This window comes from Neofelis nebulosa, chromosome 2 (assembly GCF_028018385.1).
Source record: "Neofelis nebulosa isolate mNeoNeb1 chromosome 2, mNeoNeb1.pri, whole genome shotgun sequence".
NCBI classification, from domain to species: Eukaryota; Metazoa; Chordata; class Mammalia; order Carnivora; family Felidae; genus Neofelis; species Neofelis nebulosa.
Genome location: NC_080783.1, coordinates 82,450,755 through 82,475,788, shown reverse-complemented (window position 1 = coordinate 82,475,788; position 25,034 = coordinate 82,450,755). Strand labels below are relative to the sequence as shown.

The window sequence follows — 25,034 nt, the reverse complement described above, 5'->3', positions numbered from 1 at the left end:
TTAACCATTGTAGGAAACCTAGCTATATCACTAAATAATTTGCCATTTAAGCAACATTTTCATTTTATGTACCATTTTTGACCCTGCAGTAGTTTTAACAAAAATGTGGACTACACGGGAAAATGTAGAACCTCTTAAATATTTTTTCACTTCAATATTGCTTGTACTTTGGTGCTCTATTAGAACAATCATTCCCAAACTTTTTAAGTAGTAGAACCCTATTTATTAAGAGGAATACCACTATGTATGTCAAAACAGATAGTAACAGAGCTTCTCTGCTGAGGGGTGGAAAGCAGGGGGCGCTGGAAACCCACCCCATCTGTCAGTCTGGTTGCCAGATGACCTCTAAAGTGCTATCACAGAACTCTAGGGTACTTGAGAACAGTTTGATTACTGTTCAGTTGAGGTAGTAATTCTAAAAAAGCGAAGTTTTTTCTAGTTAATAAACTCATTTTCCTCAAAAAGATTACCAGCCATAGACATTTTTAAAAATTGAAAGCAAGTGTAGAAATAAATTAATGAATTTATAATCTAATTCAAGTTATTTTTCAAATAAATTTATTAATCATTAATACAGTGGATTTAAATAAAATTAAAATTAAATGTAAGTACTTTTAAATGCTGGACTGCATAATAATAATTTATTTAAATCACTAACATCATAGTTTAAGTATAAATAACAATATAAAAAGCAAATTTAGGTACCATTATTATTTTTAATCACAACTTGAAAAAAGTAAAACATTTTTCAATTTATGACCACAATTTTTGCATATTAAAAACAGTAAATAAAATCACCTCCTGGGTAAAAATGTATGTTTTTCAAAGAGCAGTATAGTTTTTCATGATTTCTAAAATGATTTTCATTTCTTCCTTTTGGGGGAAAAATCGTCATGTAAACAGCACCCTCATCATTTGTCTTTGAAAGAAGAGGCTTCTGATGTGGTTCGTCAAAAGAAGAAGTACCCAAAGAAGCCTAAAGCAGAGGCTTTGATAACATCTCAGCAACCCACTCCTGAGACATTGCCTGTGATCAATAAGAGTGACATTAAGCAATATGACTTTCACAGCTCAGATGAAGATGAATTTCCACAGGTGCTTGTTTTAAAACTATTTTAAAGACATTTCCTTCTAGTCTTTTATATTGCTATATTTTAAAACATAATTAACCTCTTAGTTTTGATTCTTACTTTCTTCACCTAATGTTGTATAGCATAAACATTTTCCACATTATTTATGTAGCCACTCATGTGGTATTTACTTTCCATTATGTTCTCTCAGTTGGATAGAATTTATTCTCTGGAATATTTAGGTGGTTTTCAGTGTTCCTTTTTATAAAAATGAATGTTTCTATTTTTTCCGTCTGTATTTAAAGTAGATTATTAGAAATGAAATTGCTGGGACACCTGGTGGCTCAGTTGGTTGAGCGGCCAACTTCAGGTCATGATCTCAACGGTTCATGAGTTCGAGCCCCACATCAGGCTTTCTGCTATCTGAGCAGAGCCCGCTTTGGAATTTCTGTTCTTCTCTCTCCTCTTCTCTTCTCTTCTCTTCTCTTCTCTTCTCTTCTCTTCTCTTCTCTTCTCTTCTCTTCTCCTCTCCTCTCCTCTCCTCTCCTCTCCTCTCCTCTCCTCTCCTCTCCTCTCTTCTCTTCTCTCTCTCTCTCTCTCTCTCTCTCTCCCCCCCTCCCCCATTCACATGCATGCTCTCTCTCTCTCACTCTCCCTGCCTCTGGCTGTCAAAAATAAGTACACATTAAAAAAAAAAAAATGGAATTACTGAGGGGCATCTAGGTGCTTTAGTTAAGAGTCCAACTCTTGGTTTCAGTTCAGGTCATGATCTAATAGCTGATGAGTTTGACCCCTGCTTCAGGCTCTGCACTGACAATGTAGAGCCTACTTGAGATTCTCTCTCCCTCTCTCTCTGTGCTTACTCTCTCACAAAATAAATAAATAAACTTAAAAAAAGTAGAATTACTGAACCAAAGATTATCAATATTTTAAGATATTTAATACATAATTGTAAATATTCACCAACAATAACCAACAATAATTTTTTTAACAATTTTTTAGCATTTTGTTTTGCAATTTTTAATGTAAACTTTGCTAATTTGGGCAATAACTATTTATATTTTTTTAATGTTTATTTATTTATCTAAAGAGAGAGGGAGAGAGAGTCTGAAGCAGGCTCCACACTCAGCATGCAGCCTGACGAAGGGCTCAAGATCACGACCTGAGCCAATATCAGGAGTTGGACATCTAACTGACTGAGCCACCCTGGCGCCCCTGGCAATAATCATTTAATTATAAAGATTCCAAAGAACTAATGCAAATTGTAAATCATGAAGATAATTCTTTGATTTATATTGCAACAGTTTATAGCAAGATGTTTGCAATTTTAAAAATCTTTTTTTTTTTAAGTTTTTATATTTATTTTGAGAGAGAGCATAGGAGGGGCAAAGAGAATCATAAGCAGGCTCTGCACCATCAGCACAGAGCCCACCCAGTATGGGGCTCAAACTCATGAAACCACAAGACCATGACCTGACCTGAAGTTGCTTAACCAATTCAGCCACCCAGGTGCCCCTGAAATTTTAAATTCTTAATTTCACTTTCACAAGTGCTGTTTTTAAAACAAGACCTTTATGTATCAAAGGATGAATTTTAAAAGATAAATACATATTTATAGTTTAGCACCTGGTCTAGCAACACCCTCTTTTTTCTTGTCTATATGGTATAATCAATGTAAAGAGAATGCTATAACAAATACATTTTATTATATTTTAACATTTTTATTTCATTGCTTTAAGAGAAAAAAAATTCTAACCAACATTACAGACGTTTGGAAACAAACTTTTATAAAACACTTTATGGTTGTAACTATTTAAAATGTAGAATCGTAAAATGTATTCCCTTTGACTAGACTATGTGTTTTTTTTACTCTTTTATCACTAATTTAGTTTTTCTATCCCAGATATTTTAGCATTCATATGTATTGTAAAATGCACAAATACAGGTTTTAATTTAGTACGCGCTTGAAAAGCACTTAATGAAATAATTGATTACTTTTGTCAAAGGATCATCCAGTTAGACTCAGTGCATTAAAGAGCCACGGGATATTAATTAGGTGGCCATTTTGGAGGAATGAGGAAAATAATGTCCGAACACATAGTAGTTTTCCGATAGAAAGTGTAGGGAGGGCTTCTAGGCAGAGGAAACAGCATGTAAGTGAGAATTGCTTGCAGTTTGGCATTACTGGAGCATAAAATGCAAAGGGGAAGAGAGGTTGAACAGAATGATGCTTGCAGTAGTAGCCAGGTGGCAGATGGCTTCTATCTACCATTATACACACTAGAACATTATTAAAGAATCTTAAGTAAGAATATGACATGGTTTCAGTATATATTAATAATAGCCTTATATCGGTGTAACTGAAGAGAGCCTTTAAAGTTTTGCTGTACACTCCCAGCTCTTAAGAATGACACCAGGGGATATTATGACCTATGGAAACTTTTCCTTTAGTGCTGGAATCAGTCCATCCTCCTGAGAGTGGGACACACTTACATATTAGTCATATATTCCTCTCGCATTAGGGGACTTTTGTTCCTATTCTAAATTCTTGTGTTTATTCATATAGTCCCCAGCCTTCAAACCCACATCAAAATTTCAAATTATATTTTGAAACTTTTAAGTTCCTCTTGAGTCCTTTTACTGGGTCTTTGACAACTCTTATCAATTTTTATAATGGTATCCCCTGTCACTGAAGAATAAGTATTTACCTATACAGTTGGATATCATTCAGTGAGGCAGCTATTTAGGCTGGAACTCTTACAAAATCAGGATTTTATTGCTAAAAAGATCTGTAAAATAATGATGTGCTGCTTCTTTGTCCAGTAAATAAGGAAAAAGAGAATAGGGAGACTTAATAGACATTTTAACCAGATTCTCCAACTGATTTGCAACAGAGCAGAATTAAAGCCCTGTCTTTTCTTAGTCACACTTCTGATTCTCCTAATGTCCGCTCTCTCTTCCTATGTCTCAGACTAAATCCTCGAATCTACTCCTGAAGAATGGTGGTCGGGAGGAAGGGGTGGTATATTTTATGCAAAGAATTTCTGAGATTTTGTGACACTTCCCCTGTGTGTATTTTAGAAGAGGTAGAGGATTTGCAAAGGAACCAAAGTATAAAATTCACATTGGGGATTTCCTTTCAAATTTCAGGTTTGGGGCTTGGTTCCACGGGAAGAAGAATCAGCCCCAGCTTACTGTTTCTGTGTCTCCCCCATAGGGTTGGTGGAGGTATATTGGAACCTCACCAAATGCCTTTCTCCCCTGGATGACCCTGCTCAGTGGTAATTACCACAGTTTGGAAATAATGTGGAGAACACATTTTTCCTCTCAAAATAGGAAGAGAGGGATTTGTGAGGTTCAAAATTTGCAAGTAAATTTGGTTGAGCCAGCGTTGTCAAAAAAAGAGATGTACTCCAAAGTGAAATTGCGAGACTACTGAAACTTAAGTACCAAAACTTTTTTTTTTTTAATTTTAACCATTATGGGTAGAAATTTATCTAAACCATATTATTTCTCTGCTGTATTAGAGTATATTTGTATATAATTTACTCCGTTTTTGATGACACTTACAAAGTTTGCTCTAAAGTATCAGTGTTGCCCGGGGGTCCACTCAAGTTTTATAGGGATAGTTCACCTAAGATCACGTGGTTCCCAGGCAGAGTGCATTTTAATTATGTGACAACTTTTTGAAAGTCTTTATTTTTTCTTTTGCTGTCAGGCTGTGGACTTATCATTTCTCTTTGCAACCAGTCTGCTTACCTTTAGCAAGCCTTCTGTCCTTTTCTAATTTTTCTGCTTATCATCTGCCAAGTTTAAAACCTGATTTCACTAAACTGTACACCTGAAATATTACATTATATGTTAACTGGAATTTAAATAAATAAAAACTAAGTGTTTTTTAAAAAGTGAGTAGGGAAATAAGGGACTCCCTTTGAGAAAAACGTATGACCTTGTATGGCCTTAGAGGGGGCACTATTCATAAACCTTTTTTACTTCCTAGTTTTTGACTCTTATTACAGAGAAAGAAAGTTATTGGAGAAAAATACATCTGCCTATATAGGTGAACCATAACTGTTAAAATAAAAATATTTATGGCCGCATACATTATTTAGAAAATATAAGTGGGATATATAAAAACTGTACTAATTCTTTTTAAGTACTCAACGTGTTCAGAAGCAATTACACAATACTATGTTAACGTACCTGCAAGAACTAATCCTTTCAAAATAATCATTTTTAACCATAGAAAATCATTGCTAGCCTTTAGCTGTTTGGGGGGAATTTACTGCCTACTATATGTAACGTAGGCATACTGTTTGTGATCAGATTCTGATTTTAGATTCTTACAAAGATTGATCTGTTGACTTCTGATAACTCCTAAATGGAATGTCTCATGCCTCTTTTTTTTTTAGGTACCATCCCCAGTATCAGAACCTGAAGAAGAAAATGATCCTGATGGTCCCTGTGCTTTCAGGAGGCGAGCAGGATGCCAGTATTACGCTGTAAGAATTTTATTTTTTTGTAGTGTTTTTGTGAACCAGATGTTCATAGGTAACTCTTGTCAGGGTAACTTAGTCTTGATCTAAAAATGGGAAGTCCATCAGCATTTTTTATTTAATATTGCCTATACACATACCAGTAAAAGATGCTAAAAGGTACTTAGTCCTTTCAGAGGATATCCAAAAATCTCATAATCCTTTACTTGGAAATTGATAATTTAGAATTCTAAATTTTAAAAATTTAGTTTTACTTTGGGCTTTAACTGTAGTTTAGCACTTATGAAAATTTACTGTCACTGCTAGAGTTAGGTAAGCCCAGAATCTCTAATTGAAGTTTTGATAGTTGCTGTTCATTAAAATTTATTTTAAGCAAGCCCATCCTGTATATACATACCAAGTAAGTATCAAACATAAAAGAATCATCTTTAAACTCTCCTCATGGCAATATTTTATCTAATAATTATATTCATAACTTTTTGACACACTTAGAAATTGCTTTGTGTTATTAAGTTTTGGTGCAACATTCTGTCAGGAGAGGGACCCTGACTCCCAGATGCTCAGATTTTCAGATAAAGTGTAACTATAGAGTTAATGAGGTGTGGCTTGTGGAGACCATTTGCCTTGTTGCATTATGGTAAACATCTACACTCCAACTTATTTAGGATGTGTGTGTGTGTGAGAGAGAGTAGTGTAGAAGAGGTAGAAAGTTTTTTACAAGTTACGCTAATGAGAGAAAGAAAAAAATATTATGAAGGGATAGAGAAGTGTTAAGACCCAGAAAAATAGAATAATAAAGGGAATAGGAAGGCAGAGAAATGAACCGTATGTTCTTAAAAGTAAGAAGTGTCAGCCTGACCCATACATGCTTGAAGTACAATTTTTGGTCCAAAAAAAAATTTCTTTCTGGTATATCTCAATAGGAAGCTTATAAATTACTAACTTTCCTATCTCTACTTTTTCTGCCATTGATATTAAAAGCCATATTATTCTTTAAAGATATATTTCTTTTAAAATATACCCTAAAATATTAAATACACTTTGAGTTATTTTGGTGAGTGAACTTTTGATTCAGTTTTGTAAAATTTTATCTGGTTTTTTACAGATAAAACAATTTTACAGTTTTATATCTAAATTTTAATTGTTAATGCTGAATTTTATTTTTATCATGATTTAACCTTTTTTCTTTTCAGATTTATTCCATGGGTTTTGATTTTCTTTTTTTTCTTTCTTTGCAGCCTCGTTTGGACCAAGCTAACCACTCCTTTGAAAATTCAGAATTGGCAGATTTGGATAAGTTGAGATACAGGCATTGCCTTACAACACTCACAGTCCCAAGAAGATGTATAGGATTTGCAAGGAGGCGAATTGGCAGAGGTGGAAGGTAAACTATTTGTCTTGACCTGATTTTTGTTTTACAAGGTAGAAGGGAACTAATTCTTCCAGATAATATTTGGTTTTATATTGCTTTTCAGGGTCATAATGGACCGAATATCCACAGAACATGACCCAGTCCTGAAACAGATAGACCCTGAAATGCTGAATGGTTTTTCAAGCTCTTCCCAAACTATAGACTTCTCTTCTAATTTCACTCGGACCAATGCTTCCAGTAAACATTGTGAAAACAGACTGTCCCTTTCTGAAATATTAAGCAATATCAGATCATGTCGACTACAGTGTTTCCAGCCAAGGCTACTAAATTTACAGGACAGTGATAGTGAAGAATGTACCTCAAGAAAATCAGGGCAGACTGTGAACAATAAAAGAGTTTCTGCAGCATCTGTAGCTTTATTGAACACCAGCAAGAATGGCATATCAGGTAAGCTGTCACTTTGTTAAAAATATATCCTGCTCTTTTTTCCGACTTAATTTTCATTATACACTAAATAAGGGCTCAGGACACTGGGTGTTGTATGGAAACCAATTTGACAATAAACTTCATATATTGAAATAAATAAAGGCTCAGGGTAAATTTTGAAGGTTTATTTTCATAATCCCATCATGGAAAAGAATTTTATCTTAACCTATTATATTTTTGTTTTCCAGCCTAAGAAACTAAACCCTAGTATTGTGGTTCACATTTTAACCAATGTCATGATACCTATTAAACCAGACTTATATTTTGAGTGTGTGTGCCTGGTATGGTGAATGTGTAGGCAGAATGCATAGGGAGTTCCCTATGGGTAAAGTGGTTATAAGCTGCTACCAGAGTATCATAACCATAGTGTGCATTTGTTAAAGAAAAGTTTCATTTTTGTGTGTATTAACTTTGCTCAAATGTAGGCATTGCTCCTCCAGAGTACCATTGAAAGCTTTCTTTCTGAAAAATGATTTTTTAAGAGTCTCCCTATGAATAGTTGTAATTTTGTCTGATAGCTAACCTCTGATTGAGACTAGAAATAGAAAGCATTTTTCATTTTAAGAAACACTGTGCTCAATTTAATATTTTTATGACATGTACATTGTAAATAATGTATAGTATCTAGAAAATCTAAAATGTAATTTTGATTTGTTTTTATCTGTGGATAGTCTTCTCTTTATCACATGTATAAGTGGGTATAATTTTGAATATCCTTATGATATATACAAACACTGCATGGTATCCAGAGTCAAAGCTAAATGTGACTTGACTCACACTGTTGATATCCTTTCTTCTTGTAAAACGTGAATGTTTCTAAATTCTTTCCTGGATGTACATTTTACTATGTGAAATTATGTTGAACCTCCTTAAAGTGATTTTAAAGCATTTTATTTGGTCTCAGTAGTGTTCAGTCATTTTTAGTTACTGGACTGCTTATTTTCAGACTTGACCTAGACATATATCTGTTCAAAGATTATAATGGAAAATTGGATTTGTTTGAATGATTGGAAGTTGACATGTCATTTCTCCAAATTAGTTGGTTAATTTTCTCTTAAACAAACTTAGGTAAGGAAAACGGCATCCTGTTATATAAGGTTCATGAGTTTGCTAAGTTTAATAAGCTTTCAAAGCCGAAATAAATACCTAATATGATTTGTGGTGCAGACTTCTTAGAAATCTAAAGGTAGTAGGAAGTTCATGAGTATTAGGTCAGATTTTATTTCTGCCGACTCCAAGACCATGTTCAAATTATTTAACTGAACTAGAACTCCTGTATCAAAAATTACTCAAAATAATTTTTGCCAAAAGAGGAGTTTAAAAACGTCTTGGAGCTCCTTTGTGGTTCATTCACTTAAGTATCCAACTCTTGATTTCAGCTCAGGTCATGAATTCGTGGTTCATGAGATCGAGCCCTGCGTTGGGCTGTATGCTGACAACATAGAGCCTGCTTGGGATTCTCTCTTTCCCTCACTCTCTGCCCCTCCCCCATTCATGTGCTCACTCTCAAAATAAACATTTAAAAAAAAAACATCTAAAAATAGGCATTTAGGGGCGCCTGGGTGGCGCAGTCGGTTAAGCGTCCGACTTCAGCCAGGTCACGATCTCGCGGTCCGTGAGTTCGAGCCCCGCGTCAGGCTCTGGGCTGATGGCTCGGAGCCTGGAGCCTGTTTCCGATTCTGTGCCTCCCTCTCTCTCTGCCCCTCCCCCGTTCATGCTCTGTCTCTCTCTCTGTCCCAAAAATAAATAAAAAAACGTTGAAAAAAAAAAAAATAAATAAAAATAAAAATAGGCATTTATAATTAGATTTGACAGTGGACTGAGTTTCTTCTCTAATAATGTGTACCATAGCAAAATAATGATTTTGTTTCATCTCAACTTGAACATAGCCAGATATTTGCAACTTTCTGCTGTACATTGCCAACATACTCCAGAAGGATTTGACTTGACTCTTGTCCAGAAAATATGTATGGTTGTGTATGTTACAGTATCATCAATACTCTGTATGTATTGATCCAGAATACAACTTAATATAACTTAAATAATTCCATAATAGCTACCTGTAGAATTTTGTGACACTACCATACATCACATAAAATAAGCATTTAAAGTATCTGAGGCATGCAATGCCTGGGTGACTCATTTGTGTGTAAGCCTCCAACTCTTGATTTCAGCTCAGGTCATGATCTCACAGTTTGTGGGATTGAGCCCCGAGTCAGGCTCAGTGCTGACAGCACGGAGCCTGCTTGGGATTCTCCCTCCCTCTCTCTCTCAAAATAAATAAGCTTTAAAGTATCTTAGGCATACGTGCACTTTTTAGGTAACTTAAGTGACAAATACGTGATGTTAACATCATAGACAGTAAGGTTTTTTATTTTTTGCCTTTCCCCTACCATTAAAAAAAAAATGTTCTTTTTCGTCTGTATTAATTTTTCCTGCCTTACATTTTTTAGTATTCTCAACAGAGTACCATTTCCTTCTTTCTTTGACAAATCTCAAGGCTTAAGCAACAGCTAAGCTACATAGAGTCAGTGTTTTTAAGTAGAATTTGTCAAATATATGTTTAAATCTGTTACTAGAGTAAAGGATTTTGTTTGAAATTTTCCTTCTGTGCTGTGACCCTCTAGTCATGGAGGCCACAAGGTTTTTGTTTTGTTTTCAATAAATACGTTAGGTTTCAAAATATTAGGCACAGGTATATAAATGCATAATGGAACAAGTCTTTTAACAGCATTTTTGTAAAAAGTTGAAAAGCTCTGACAATTTTAGGTACCCATTTACACCAGTGGATTCCATTACAATTCCGTAAATTTTGATAAGAATTCTTTCATTTATCTAAAGAGAAGGATGTAGGAGTTTTTAAAAAGTTACATTTTTATATTTGATGGACAGAGACAAAAGAATTGAATCTTCGTATATTTGATTTCTTTTAATCTTTGTCTTTATTAATACTGTTGCCTTCTGCTTCTTCTTAATGGACTTGGTCATGAGAGCATGTGTGTCTTTAAGAGTTTAACAAAACTGACACAGGACCATATTTTTACGTTGCAGAGTATGTCACTGATCTTGGCAATTATAAGTACTGAATTTTCTGTTTCACAGCTGGGAAATCTCAACAAATAAAGGGTTTAATCAGAAGTAGAAACTGCGGCTGCCTGGGTTGCTCAGTTGGTTAAGAGTCCTACTCTTGATTTTGGCTCAGGGTCATGATCTCAAGGTTGTGAGATCGAGCCCTGCATTGGGCTCTGGGCTGGGTGTGAAGCCTGCTTAAGATTCTCTCTTCCTCTCTTGGGGTGCCTGGGGGCTCAGTTTGTTAAGCGTCTGACTTCGGCTCAAGTCATGATCTCATGGCTTGTGAGTTCGAGCCCCACGTCAGTCTCTGTGCTGACAGCTCAGAGCCTGGAGCCCACTTCAGATTCTGTGTCTCCTTCTGTCTGCCTCTCCCATGCTCATGCTCTTTCTCTGTCTCTCAATAATAAATAAAAGTTAAAAAAAAAAAAAAAAAGATTCTCTCTTCCTCTCTCAAAAAAAAAAAAAAAAGAAATAGAAACTCTATACCTTTGACCATAATATTTATTTATATCCCAAGTTTCTTAGTTCTTAGAAAAAAAAAACTTGAACTTGAGGGCTAGTGGCGAAGAATATTCCTACTTTTATGCTGTTAATAACCCAGTTAATATTTTTAAAGTCCTGGGGCACCTGGGTGGCTCAATCATTGAGCATCTGACTGTGGCTCAGGTCATGATCTCACGGTTTGTGAATTCGAGCCCACATCTGGCTCTCTGCTGTCAGCACAGAGCCTACTTTGGATCCTCTCTCCCCCTCTCTGCCCCTCCTCCACTCACTTGCACACACTCTCTCTCAAAAATAAATACACATTTAAAAAAATTTTTTTTCAAGTCATAATTCCTGTGTCCTAAAGAATATCTAGTTGTTATTTTTGATATCATACTTAAAGGACTTAAAACAAATTAAAATGTATGTCCTAGGTATTAGAACTAGAACTAAAGACTTCATTTTAAAGCAAAGACACATATCTTATTAACTATTAAGTAAAATAAAGATCTGTTTTCTTAATTGAAAAACTCTTTTCAAAGAATAGAAGTAGGACAGAGAAAGGAAAGATGGATTGTGCTGAACATGGCAAGTGAATAACCAAGGATAGATAATGATTTAGAATTATTATATGGAAAGCACTCTGTTAAGTGTTTAAAAGTTGCGAGATTTTGTAAGACAATAATCCCTACCTTCAGGGAGCTTACAGCACATGGCAAGTATTACATTCTTTATATAAATAGATCAAAGTTTTTAGTCATTTGAAACTACACTATTATTTAGCTCTTTTTTTTGAGATATTGTTCTCAAATCCCAAACTCCGAAATGAAATTGTATTTCACATCTAACAGTAGCTTTGCTTGGGGCACCTGGCTGGCTCAGTCGGTATAGCATGTGACTTGATCTTGAGGTCATGAGTGCAAGCCCCATGTTGGGCATAGAGATTACTTTAAAAATGAATGAATGAATGAATGAATGAAGCAAGCTTTGTTCAGATTTGAAGAGATGGATTAGTTTACATTCAGTCTTGGTTTTGACTAATGCATGGTTGCAAATGAACACTTTTTTTCCTCATCTCAGTGTACTGAGTAGGTACCAGCACCCTTTTTGATCAGCTTCAAATATCTTACCATTACCAATTTGTAAGAACATCAATTTGAACAGTGTTCCAACAGAAATTCCTGATTTTTGTTTCTTTTTCCATTCTTTTCTTTCTTTCTTTTTTTTTTTTTAATGTTTATTTGTTTTTGAGAGAGCACAGCTCCATGCAAGTGAGCAGGGAAAGGGCAGAGAGAGAGGGAGACAGAGAATCCCAAGCAGGCTCTGCACTGTCAGTGTGAAGCCCCACGCAGGGCTCAAACTCAGGAATCCTGAGATCACAACCTGAGCTGAGATCAAGAGTTGGACACTTAACTGACTGAGTCACCCACATGCCCCCCACCATTCTTTCTTAAACTGTCATAAACTGTTTGCAAGTATAAAAAGTTCTTCAATAGATAAAACTACATTTTAACAATGAGCTAAGGTATTCACAAGGATTTATTTTTTGAGTTAGGATTGCTTCCAAAGGTGAGAAATAGATTCAGATTTCAGAAATTAAAAAGATTTTAGTTTGATTGCTAAATGAAATAATATTCAAATTTCAGTTGTAACTATTTAGGTTGGGTGTCAGAAGTTTAAATGCGTCTTTAAAGATTTTATCTTTGGGGGCGCCTGGGTGGCTCAGTCATTTAAGCATCCGACTTCGGCTCAGGTCATGATCTCATGGTTTGTGAGTTTGAGCCCCACATCAGGCTCTGTGCTGATAGCTTAGAGCCTGCTTCAGATTCTGTGTCTCCCTCTTTCACTGCCCCTCCCCCTGCTCATGCTCTGTCTCTCCCTGTCTCTCAAAAATAAATAAATGTTAAAAAAAAATTTAAAAAAAAGATTTTATTTTTTTTAAATCTCTATACCAGCCTGGGGCTCAAACCTACAACCGCAAGATCTAGAGTTACACATTCCATCAACTTAGCCAGCCAGGTGCCCCTTAAATGGGTCTTTATTTTTTTTATTTTCACATTTCATTTGTTCCTTATTCCTTATCCCCCTCACCCTTCACTCCTGACCTCCCCTCCCATCTTCACCCTTTCTACCCACAGTTTTGCAGTTTATTCATGAGTTTGCCTTTAACTGTGACAGTTACATTACAGGATGTGTATAGTCCTAGACACATAATGTCAGCTTTCAAGGATTGAAGCATTTGTCCTCAGAGTAGCTCAGAGTGGCTTATGTGAACTTTCACCTGACTCCTCGCTAAGACATACAAGGTTTAAAATAGGTTGTCCAGGGACGCCTGAGCAGCTCAGTCAGTTGAGCATCTGACTTTGGCTCAGGTCATGATCTCACAGTTCATGGGTTCGAGCCCCGTATTAGCCTCTGTGCTGACAGCTCAGAGACTGGACCCTGCTTCAGATTCTGTGTCTCCCTCTCTATCTCCCTCCCCTGCTCATGCTCTCTCTCTATCTCAAAAATAAATATAAACATTAAAAAAAATTTTTTTAAATAAAATAGGTTGTCCATCTTCCCCCACCCCATCAGCCCCAAATCTGTCTTTTAAAACAGACAAACAAAAATGCATATAGTCAGCTTTGCTTAATAAAGCGTATATTAAGACTTTTGTAACAAAGACCTACCTTGTAGATGGAGAATACTGGATAATATATTCATCTTGACTTTTAGATCTTTATTACCATATTAGATGCTCTTCATTAAGCTATGAAAACTTGGTCTAGACTAGTGTTTTAAAAAGTTCATAGCTTCCCAAGAATACACTGTATTAGCCCACTTGGAGAAATACTGTGTTAAAAGATAATTTTGAAAAGGCACACACACAGGGGCACCTGGATGGCTCAGTCGGTTGAGCATCCAACTTTGGCTCAGGTTGTGATCTCATGGTTCTTGAGTTCGACCTCTACATCTGTCATGCTCTGCTGACAGTTCGTGATTTTGGCTTGGGTGGTGGTCTCGTTGGTGAGATCCAGCCCCAAGTCGGGCTCTGCGGTGGCAGTACAGAGCCTGCTTGGGTTTCTCACTCTCTCTCTCTCTCTCTCTCTCTCTCTCTCTCTCTCTCCCCCTCCCTCCCTCCCTCTGCCTTTTTCCCCGCTCCCGCACACACAGGTGCCCTCTCTCTCAAATAAAAATTAAAAAAATAAAAAGGCACACACAAGCACAAAAACCATATGTTCATACCCTGTTATGAGATGGTCATCCAAAAGTTCCAGAATGTATTTCTATTAGATTTTTCTTTTTAGTTAATCAACAAAACTATACAAAGTTAGCGAATACTTGTAAAGATTTCACATATACTGAAGAATGTCTCTGTGGGCCCAAGGTTAAGATACCAGCGTAAAGTCTAGGGGAGATACCTTGAGTATATTTTTAGTGGATCTGTCAAAATACGGGACAGAAAGCTGATAAGGGGTCAACCTAGCAGACCACCATATAGGAATCACATCCTTGAAAGGTGAAAGATGAAATGAAGAATACCTAGGACTTTTGAAAGCAAAATCAACATTCCAAGGATGGTAACAAGTATTCTCACAAAAACTACATGGATTCATCTGGTAAATAAAGCAACTGATAAATCTAAGATAGGTAATAAGCCAGGTATAAAGAAGATAGCCAGGAAGGTTAGGGGCTTTACTGAAAAACAGAGTTTTGGTTATATACACAAAATATTTAGAAATGCAGGTATGCCACTAATGTATAGAATGACATATTTGCATATATAATGAGGAAAAATCAGTAATACATATACCTATCAGCATGTGTTAACTACAGAAATTTGGAAAAGTTACTCAGGTAAAAAGACACTTCCATCCATCTGGATTTTAAGGAAATATTGCTACCTTCACAAAACAATCAGTTTTGTGGTTACTTTTAAACTGGCAGGAATTGGAGGGCATGGGGTAGGGTAGATTATGACCAGCATAAATTTTACTTTTAAGCTAGCAACGTGTAAGCAACTAGTAGAAAGAACTTGGCTTGGCCCTAAGCAAGAGAAGCAGGTAAGGCTTCTTTCTTGCATATTCCCAGTTGCCCTTTTGCCACTACACGCACCACCACCCCCCCACCTCAAAGCTGGGCCCCTAAATTCTAAACAGTCTTCTTCACACTATAACTATGACTTTTTCTGATCTGTTTTAACTTTTGCCTCTTGATGATTGTAAGTCAACGTAAGAAATAAATTTCTTGTGGAAATATTTAAGTAATTTATGAAAGGAAACATAATTAGTAGGAAAGGTACTTTCCATCAAACACCTGTCTCCACCTACCATTAGGTCAACTCTAAGAATGATAATTCAGTACTGTGTCTGTGCTATTAAAATCATACATTTCTTACTGCTTTCCATCCACCTAACAAAAGGAAAGAGGTCAGTTAGAAAGGGTGTTTTGTATGTGTTCCAATTCTGTGTCATGATTACTAATTGCTCTTTTTGTCTAAAGAGTTGAAAATGATATGAAATAATGCTCTAGAAAATTCCAAATGAGGAACTTTATAGTAAAGAAAGAACTAGAGGTCAAGAATGGATATAACATGCTGAGCTTGAAGTAACGGGGAGGAGAAAAAAATAAATGTCATTTTTTAAGGCATATCCATATTATAGAGTTAAATTGAGTTTATATTAGTAACTTTTTTTTAATGCTTTTTTCTTTTAATGTTTATTTATTTTTGAGACAGAGACAGAGCATGAATGGGGGAGGAGCAGAGAGAGAGAGAGACACAGAATCCAAAGCAGGCTCCAGGCTCTGAGCTGTCAGCACAGAGCCCGATGCGGGGCTCGAACTCAGACCATGAGATCGTGACCTGAGCCAAAGTCGGCCGCTTAACCGACTGAGCCACCCAGGCGCCCCTATATTAGTAATTCTTAACCAGCAATGGGATCAGGGGTGACATTTTTATTATTAAAATCAGCCAGGGTTTAAAAAGGTTAGGAAACAGTGACCATTAATTTGAATAATTTGGATTGAGCCTTGATTGGTTAGGATTTTAATGCGTTTCTTTTTTTTTTTTTTTTTTTTTAATGTTTATTAGAGCATGAGCGGGGGAGGGGCAGAGAGAGAGGGAGACACAGAATCTGAAGCAGGCCCCAGGCTCCGAGCTGTCAGCACAGAGCCTGACGCGGGGCTCAGACTCACAGACCTTGAGATCGTGACCTAAGCTGAAGTCAGATGCTCAACCAACTGAGCCACCCAGGCGCCCCTTAATGCATTTCTTATAGGGAAAAAAGATGGGGTTCCTGAGGAAATTAATGGTCTCAACAAGACAGGGCAATAAACAGATATAACCCCACCCCAAAACAGGCAATTTTATCAGCATTCCTTTTTAATATATACGTAAATGATCATCCATTCATAAAAAACAAGCAGAACCATCTATAGTTGGCAACACTTTGTTACTCATGGACTACCAACCAAAAGTAATTTTTTTTAATTTTGGGAAAAAAATGTTTAATGTTTGTTTATTTTTGAGGGAGACAGAGTGCAAGTGGGGATGGGCAGAGAGAGAAAGGGAGACACAGAAGCCAAAGCAGGCTTCAGGCTCTGAACTGTCAGCACAGAGCAGGACAGATGCAGGCAGGGCTTGAACTCACGAACCATGAGATCATGACCTGAGCCAAAGTTGGGTGCTCAACCGACTGAGCCACCCAGACGCCCCCAAAAGCAATTTTTTAATTTAAAAAAATGCTATTTGTTCTTTCTACTAATTTAAGTACATACTTATTCTGAATTAGTGAGATTTTATGATTTTCTGACTTAAAGATTTTAGAGAAGAAGATTCTCATTGTTTTCATTTCTCTCTCAATTTTGAAGTAGCTGTTAAAACTGTATTCACTTAATTTTCTTCCTCATTTAAAATTAATCACTGTGACTCCCACCTTTTCACCACAACAAAAAACTTAGCTCCAGATAAACTTAACACTGGATTTGAGGGACTAGACCATGCTAACACCAGATTCCAACCAAGTTCATTTAATTTGAATTGGCACAATCCTTTATACACATAAGACTTATTAAACATATTTATTTGGGTTTAACTTAAGAGTTTTCCTTCCTGCCTTTTATCTAATAAACTATTTTTCATCTCTTTCCCAAGGTTTTCAAACAACTGGAAATTTATGAATACTTCACATTTTCATTTGATTTTGAAGATTGTAAATTTAGAATTAAAAATGTTTTTTACATTTAAAAATAGAACACTTGCAGTGAATTTAACATGGGCAAACAAAGAAAAACATTTGATTTTGTTGGTAATTCAGTAAGATAACTAATGTGTACTTCAAAAATGCAGGTAATATTAAAATTTTACAGTGTGCACTATCATAGCCCCAGGTCTTTGAATCTTCTAAAAATAAAATTGCTATCTAAGAACTTTTTTTCCTTCATAGCCCAATACAAATTTTAAATGATAACGTTGTCGAACAGAAATGAAGGCATATTTAATGTTTTGTCCATCTCTGGGGCCTAACTCCCTTTTAATAGAAAATAGACTGTATTTATTCATAGCTTGTTATATGTCTAATTTACCATCACGTTTTTTAAAATTTCTCCTTTGTAGTAAATGGAAAACTTGGGGGAGTAGTCAAGAGTAACCTAGGTTCAGGCTGTGTCCTCTTCTAGCTAAACTCCTTTAGGTCCTGTTAATGAGACTTTAGGTCCTATTGATGAGATTGCTCACTTGCATTTAAAGGTTGGCTCATATTAGTTGCTATTCCTTTATATGTATCTTTTCTTTCCAACTACACTTTTGGACTTTATAGCTGGGACCCTCCTTTTGCCTTTTATTTTGCCATGTATTCACTTAACTCTTAATGTAGCACTCTGCATCATCGTAAATAGTAAATACTGATTGACTGAAAGAGATAGGAGAGAGGAAAGAAAGCAATGAAGAAAAATAGAGCAAATTTACTCTGGTAGTACATGTATTCTGATCTGATTTAATACTTCATGATTTTGATAATGTACTGACTTCTATGGAAATAGCTTTATGTCCTCTAAATCAGTTTATCAGTGATTTACTTGAAAATTAATGAAAATTTTTTACGTTTCTTTGAGAAAAATGCTTTCCTCTTACAAATTTTTCTTGGCTAATCTTATAAACAAACGTTTTAGATGTCTCATTTTTACTTGAAATCTACTGTTAACACAGTTGGTCACCCCTTGATTGCATCTGAGGATATATTCTGTCTTTAGTTTTCTGAAGAGTTCTCTGATTTCTAACCCATATTTCTATAGATAAGACTTATTTTAGCATCAAATCTGTTGGCTTGAACTACAGTTACTGATTGTGCAAGGTGAACACCTTTGTCCTCTACTCTGATTTGTAACCAGGGAAAATGTCCTAGATGAGAACCAGCAATAAGAATCCTTTATAGTTCTGCAGATGGTCCTGCTTTCTTAATAAGGCTATCACTTAGTCATCATCATTATTATTTGTATTAATAAATCAGTTTTCTCATTATATACTTCCACAATTTAGAAAGCTAAGAATGATCCCAAAGACACGAAGTCTGAATAAGTAATAGAATCCTCATATTAGGACTATTTTGTACAGTATAAACACTGCATGTAGGAACTTCTTTTGGCATGTGATTTTAGAAGATCATGGATATTAACATAAACCACTTTTGCTTTTTATTGAGTTTTTTGCTGATGTATGATTTGCACTTGCTTTTCATCTTAATTGTGCAATAATTTTAATTGTATTCTATTTGTGTTGTGCAAAGTACTTTAAAATATACTTCTGAACTGAATGTCCTTTGCCAGTAACAGGGGGTATCACAGAAGAGCAGTTTCAGACACATCAACAGCAGTTAGTTCAAATGCAAAGGCAGCAGCTTGCTCAGCTTCAGCAGAAACAGCAATCTCAGCATTCCTCGCAACAGACGCACCCAAAAGCACAGGTGAACCTGTCTTTTAATCGTGGTTGTTTCTTTTTTCTTCTTTAATTACATAGTTTTGTACAATTTTGTCAAGTCAAAGATAACCTTGATAAACTAATGTATATTTAATGAGGAGAATTCTAGAGTCAAATATGGTATTTGTAATTTAGGAAAGAAACCACATTGTTTTAGAGGGGTATTGAGAATTTGTGGAAGGAATTAGATACTCTTAGAATTATCATCCCCACCCCTACTCTGCCTCCAAAACTTTTTTCCCCCAATCTTAACCCCTTCCTAAACTGTGTTTTTAAGTGCCATTTGGGTGTGCCCCATGACTTAGGAGGTAATTTTCTTGAATTGTCCACTAAATCCAAACAACATAATCCCTTGCCTCTTTGAATCACATTTCCCTGAAGAAAAAAGTTGCCACTAGGTGACGTTTTCCATTGGCACCATTAGACGAATATGCTAGGGGTTAAGAACAAAAATACTTTATAAAATTGCAATTGCCGGAAGAAAGAAACCCTGCAAACACCTTGATATGAGCCCTATAACACTTACTTTGAAGTTGTGGCATCCAAAACTGTATGAGAATAAATTTCTGTTGTTAAGCCACTAAAAATAAAAGTGTAATTGAAAAGTTTGTTTGAAATTTGAGCCATCTGAAAGAAATAAATCTAATACTTTAGGTCTTAAGTTTTGTTACTTCATAATTCCAAAAGTAACTCTGAAGTAATAACTGAGGTTAACTCAATCTTTGTTGTATTCTGTGAGCTCTCAGGCCAGCGTCTGCTGATGGTAGGTCAGTTCATTCTCAGAGGGTCACTAAATACACTGACCTTGGAAATCCTGAATCCAGCAACATGAAAATCTCAGTGACACCAGGAGCCCTCAGCACTCCTCTAGCATCCGGGTGGATCTGGAGCTATTGGGTGACCTGTTTCATGCAGAATCAAGAGGAATGGCCATTAAACTTGCCTTTGTTTGCTTTTTCTGAATCTCTCGGGTAACTAGCCTACTTGCGAGGTTAGTTAGGCAAGACATGTTTTTACATTGTGACAAAAAGGATGGTTAAATTTCATTTTGTCCCTAGTATCTAGATTGTCAAGTATTTTTAAAGGCGTTCTTTAACACTTATTGGAAAAATTAATAGAGCATAAAAGGTTTGAGGTTTTTTAATCCCCTAGTTCTTTCTCAGAAATAGTTGCTTCCCAATTTTTAGTCACTCCCTGCTTAAAAATACCAAAAATAGTCTGTGGAGTCTTGGATCTCTTAATCTTAGCACTTACACCTGTTCAAGATGAAAAAGGAAACCACCTTTTGGGTTTGCCCATTTCTTAATATTCACATTCATGAAATCACATTTGAAAAGTTGAGAGTTTAATTTTGTTCATTTTATAGGGCTCAAGCACCTCTGACTGTATGTCTAAAACACTTGACTCAGCCAGCGCCCACTTTGCTGCATCTGCAGTAGTCAGTGCACCTGTTCCAAGTCGCAGTGAGGTAGCCAAGGAACAGAACACTGGCCACAACAACATAAACGGTGTTGTCCAGCCTTCAGGTAAGCCTGTGGCTTCATGCGATGCTTACTAGCTCGAAGTTGTAACTTACTGATTGGAGATACGGTGTTTGTTTTAAATACAAGGGGAAAAAATCGTACAAGAAGTCAGGACTCCAGAATTTCTGAGGATAGGTGTGGCGGAATAGCTGCATATTTTCTGGAAATCACGTAGAGCCTGCTCCCTGTTTCCTCCTGCTCCCACTAGATACCTTCCTGTGTAACTCTCCACCCTGCCTGGTTTTATCCACATACTGTCAGTTGCCTCACATCTTAGGAAACATACTGAGCTAATCGCTAACCATCACACTGGAATTATCCGTGCATTGATAGGCAAAATATAATCCAGGTTGGTCTGTCAGTAAGTTTGAAATTGGGTTTACCTTCCCATTGGCACATACTCATGGGACTGCTTTCTCTGACTCCTCCTCTTGAAATATAGTATTACTCTAAAACCTTGTCTGCTTCTTACCACCCTGAGTCCTCAAAGACTTGCTGTTCCTATCAGCCTTCAGCTACTACTCAGACCCTAGGGTTTTTCCACTTGCTTTTAGATACACCCATGATCCTGATTACCCCGCCTTACTGATTCCTTGCATGCGTGAATTATGATGGAATCCGACTGTCATTTCCACATGGTCTCAACCTCCAGAGAGGACCTCTCTGCCCTGTTGTTTCCTACTTTCCAAATGTAGACTTTTATGCAGGCTAGTAGAAAAATGTGTCTTTGGCTTGTAACAGGTAAGTATGTTGTGATCAGGAACTCTCTTCGGAGAGGCCATTATGTGGAAAGTTAATTTGGTATGTAATTAGAATACAAATGTTTGCACGGATTTTTATTAAACTCTGATTTTCTGAGAGTTTAATTAATGTCTCATGATACGAATTAAATGATGTTATTTTTCTCCTTCAGGAACCTCTAAAACGTTATACTCCACCAATATGGCTTTATCATCCAGCCCAGGGATTTCAGCTGTACAACTTGTAAGGACAGTTGGCCACACCACTACAAACCACTTAATCCCAGCATTGTGCACAAGCAGTCCTCAAACACTTCCCATGAACAATTCCTGCCTGACAAATGCAGTGCACCTCAATAACGTCAGTGTTGTTTCTCCAGTCAATGTGCATATCAATACACGGACTTCAGCACCATCGCCAACAGCCTTAAAACTTGCCACGGTTGCTGCCAGTATGGACAGAGTGCCAAAGGTTACTCCCAGCAGTGCCATCAGCAGCATAGCAAGGTGTGTGTGTGTGTGTGTGTGTGTGTGTGTGTGTGTGTGTGTATTTCTGGTACCATCCTGTCCCTTTCTGCTGGCTGTCCTATGGGAGGAAAAAGACATTTTTTACTGCAATAGATGTCTATTGATTGACTTGCTTTTAACACATACTGAGTTCTACTCAGGGTAAAGCTCTGTGACTTAGATTATTTGTTTGAGGTCAATAGTGGGATGTTTACCTGCCAACCAGAAGCATAAAAAACAAGGGGGGAAAGCACATCAAATTGGGAACCATCAAGCCCAAAAAATAAATCAAAGGATATTTTAGAAGCTTGAGTCTTCTGTTTTTTTGTAGCTTAGACAGTTGGGGAGGTTAGAGTTGTTACTGATTCCCATGTCAGAGCTTTAATTTTCAAATCAAAATTTGTGTTTTCTTCAACATTATAAAAAGAAAGTAAATTATTCTATGTATATATTAAAATTGAGACTCTTCTGGGATTAGCTAAATCTGTGATCATGTATTTCAGGGTATGTTTTTATATTTCTTTGATACTAGTACATGAGAGCAACAAATCAGAAAAAAACTTGACGTGCATGAGTTAATAACTTACTACATGACCTTAAACCTATAAAATTAAACTGTAGTGGAAAGTAATCTAAGTACTGTTGTGCTTCTGATGATTATTCTTTTTTTTAAATTTTTTTTTTAATGTTTATTTATTTTTGAGACAGAGAGAGACAGAACGTGAACGGGGGAGGGTCAGAGAGAGGGAGACACAGAATCTGAAGCAGGCTCCAGGCTCTGAGCTGTCAGCACAGAGCCCAACGTGGGGCTTGAACTCACGGACCGTGAGATCATGACCTGAGCCGAAGTCGGACGCTCAGCCGACTGAGCCACCCAGGCACCCCTGATGATTATTCTTTTTGAGCATCATATGCTTCATCTATTGTAAAAAACTTGGATTGTCCTGTGTTACATATTTTCATAAGTAGTTTATCATTGACTTCCCCCGAAGTATTATGTTAAATTACTGTGTTTCCTAAGTAAACAATTATAATCAAGTAATTAGGAAATAATAGAATTTCTTAGATACACAAAACTTTTCCTCATTCCTGTATAGCAATTGTAAAAGTAGGAAATGTTCTTGTGAAGTACATGTTTAGTTGTAGTTACGTAAAACCGTATCTGTAAATACTGAGTGATAATATCATATTCTGGAGAGTATTAATGTTTATTTTACTCTTTGCCTTATTATAGAGAGAACCATGAACCAGAAAGATTGGGTTTAAATGGAATAGCAGAGACAACAGTAGCTATGGAAGTGACATAACCTAGAACGTGTGGCTTTGACCTGTGCTGATGGTGTGCAGTCATTCATATTCCAGCTGAATGCAAAAGGCGACACTCTGTGGATCACAGAGCGTAACAATGGACCTAAATGGACTACAATATATCGGATATGAAATCGATATATGATGTATATTTTGTAAAATTGGGAAAATCACTACCTTGTAAAATAGTTTATTTGTATCATCAATATTATTTCTGTTACTTGAATAGTAGATATTCATCATCATGCTTTTGCACTTGAATTTGCAACTGAATGGATTTTAAAAAATAATTCTTTAATGGGATCATGAGCATGAAATGGGATCCTGCATCACTTGTTTTAACTATTTATTTTGCCATGTTTACATTTTGTATCTTGTAAAAATAAATCCAACTTTGTGTCTAAAAAGTTAAAGATTCATAGCTAGGAAATGAAATTCTTGTAATTTTTTTCTAAAGAAACTGTAAAGTTTTCACTTGGTTCATTTTGTTTCACAATTTGACTAGATGGACTTTTTGGTAAATACTAGTGGCATTTCACTGTCAAATATGAAGTTCAAGGCAAAATAGTATTTTCTATTACTGTGCAGGGGAAAGGGATGGATCGATACATGCAAATTTAATGTAGTAACTCACTTTTCCATATATTTTGAATGTATATTTCTATTTATAATACCAGTTTATAAAAAATAATTACACAGGAAAAACGGACTAGGAAAAATTATGCATCTAGCACATTTAAACTGTGCAGATAAGAAAATTTTTCAAGGATTACATTTTATCTGAAGACTGCATATTTTAACTGGCTTTAAAACTGTAACACACCACATAAAGGATATTTTACCAGGTATGTATTGCATCATATCATTGCAATAATTATTGGAAGTCTAGATATCGAGCCATCCCAGGTGTTGGGAGGGGGGGGAGGGTTGTGGCAAGACTGTCTTTTCAATTTTGGAGAGTTTTCCTGTGGCTACAAGGCAAGTAACGGGTTGGAAAAAGTCTGACTGTAAGCGTTGGACACCTTCATAGTGTAGTGTTTTAGTGACTTTTTTTATACGGTTCTTGTAAATTAGATACGTGTAGTGGTGTTTCAGAATGTTTGTTTATGCACTAGTTCAGACAACTTTCCCTGTTACTTGTTCTTGATAAGTGAAAACTGCAGGGAAATAAAAATACATATCAAAACATGGACATGCTGCATATGTGTTTATTTCACAATGTGCACACAGCGTAAGTGAGAATTTAAGGGAGACGATAGCACTTAACAGCACTTTTCATTTTCACAGTGCTTTCCAAGCATTAATGAAAAGATTTGTAAGAAGCTCATCTGTGGGCACTATTGGGTTTCAGATAATCCAATATAAACTACCTTTGATATGAAAAGTTCTTAAAATAGTTTACGGAATGTAAGTAATTTGCAGTATAACATTCACTGAAATCTCATAAATGAGCCTCATTTTATAAATAAAAGTTTAGAGTAGAATTATATTGCAAGGGGGTTTTGTCAAGTAAGTACCGGGAAATGTAAATATTTTTAATGAATATGATTAAAACCATTTCAAACTTACATAATTTTATACTTTACATTTTTTATATCTGCAGTCCTGAAAGTTGTAAAATTGATATGTCAGTTGAATTAATGGGCCAAGATTTCTGCTGAGAGTGGTTTTTATTCAGGTCCTAAATGTGTAAAGCAATTTATGGTCAAAACCACAGAGAAAAATAAATTTAATTTCTTCATCGGTTGTGACCTGATAGGATCCATGCTCGTTTCTGCCATACTACCTCTGGAGTTAACTCATTGCTGATGATATAAAGGAAATAATTTTGATTTGATATGTATTATGACTGTGTTCATTCTGCTTATAGTGATGTATCTCCTTGCTATTAAGAACTTAACTTTAGTGCCAATTTTGGAGAAAGCTTTTTTTTCCATTTTACTAAGTAAAGCATGAAGTGAACTTGCCTTATGTGATATACATGTTATAAATAATTTAAGTAAAACAAAAGAACTATCCA

The 25,034-nt window shown here is 36.0% G+C and overlaps 1 protein-coding gene across 3 annotated transcripts in view; it reads left to right on the top strand.

Annotated features, from left to right (window-relative positions):
• Window positions 1-24,204, top strand: part of EPC2 (enhancer of polycomb homolog 2) — a 121,305-nt gene extending 97,101 nt beyond the window's left edge. The window contains exons 7-14 of one of the 3 annotated variants that reach the window (XM_058715344.1): window positions 904-1,095; window positions 5,483-5,572; window positions 6,805-6,950; window positions 7,042-7,385; window positions 18,792-18,922; window positions 20,303-20,462; window positions 21,373-21,706; window positions 22,941-24,204. In XM_058715344.1, coding sequence (XP_058571327.1) covers window positions 904-1,095; window positions 5,483-5,572; window positions 6,805-6,950; window positions 7,042-7,385; window positions 18,792-18,922; window positions 20,303-20,462; window positions 21,373-21,706; window positions 22,941-23,013 — 1,470 coding nt within the window. In that variant the 3' untranslated portion in view covers window positions 23,014-24,204. Of the gene's footprint in view, window positions 1-903; window positions 1,096-5,482; window positions 5,573-6,804; window positions 6,951-7,041; window positions 7,386-18,785; window positions 18,923-20,302; window positions 20,463-21,372; window positions 21,707-22,940 lie in introns of all 3 variants that reach the window. The other 2 variants (XM_058715343.1, XM_058715345.1) reach the window with 2 other exon arrangements.
• Window positions 24,205-25,034: the final 830 nt, after the last annotated feature.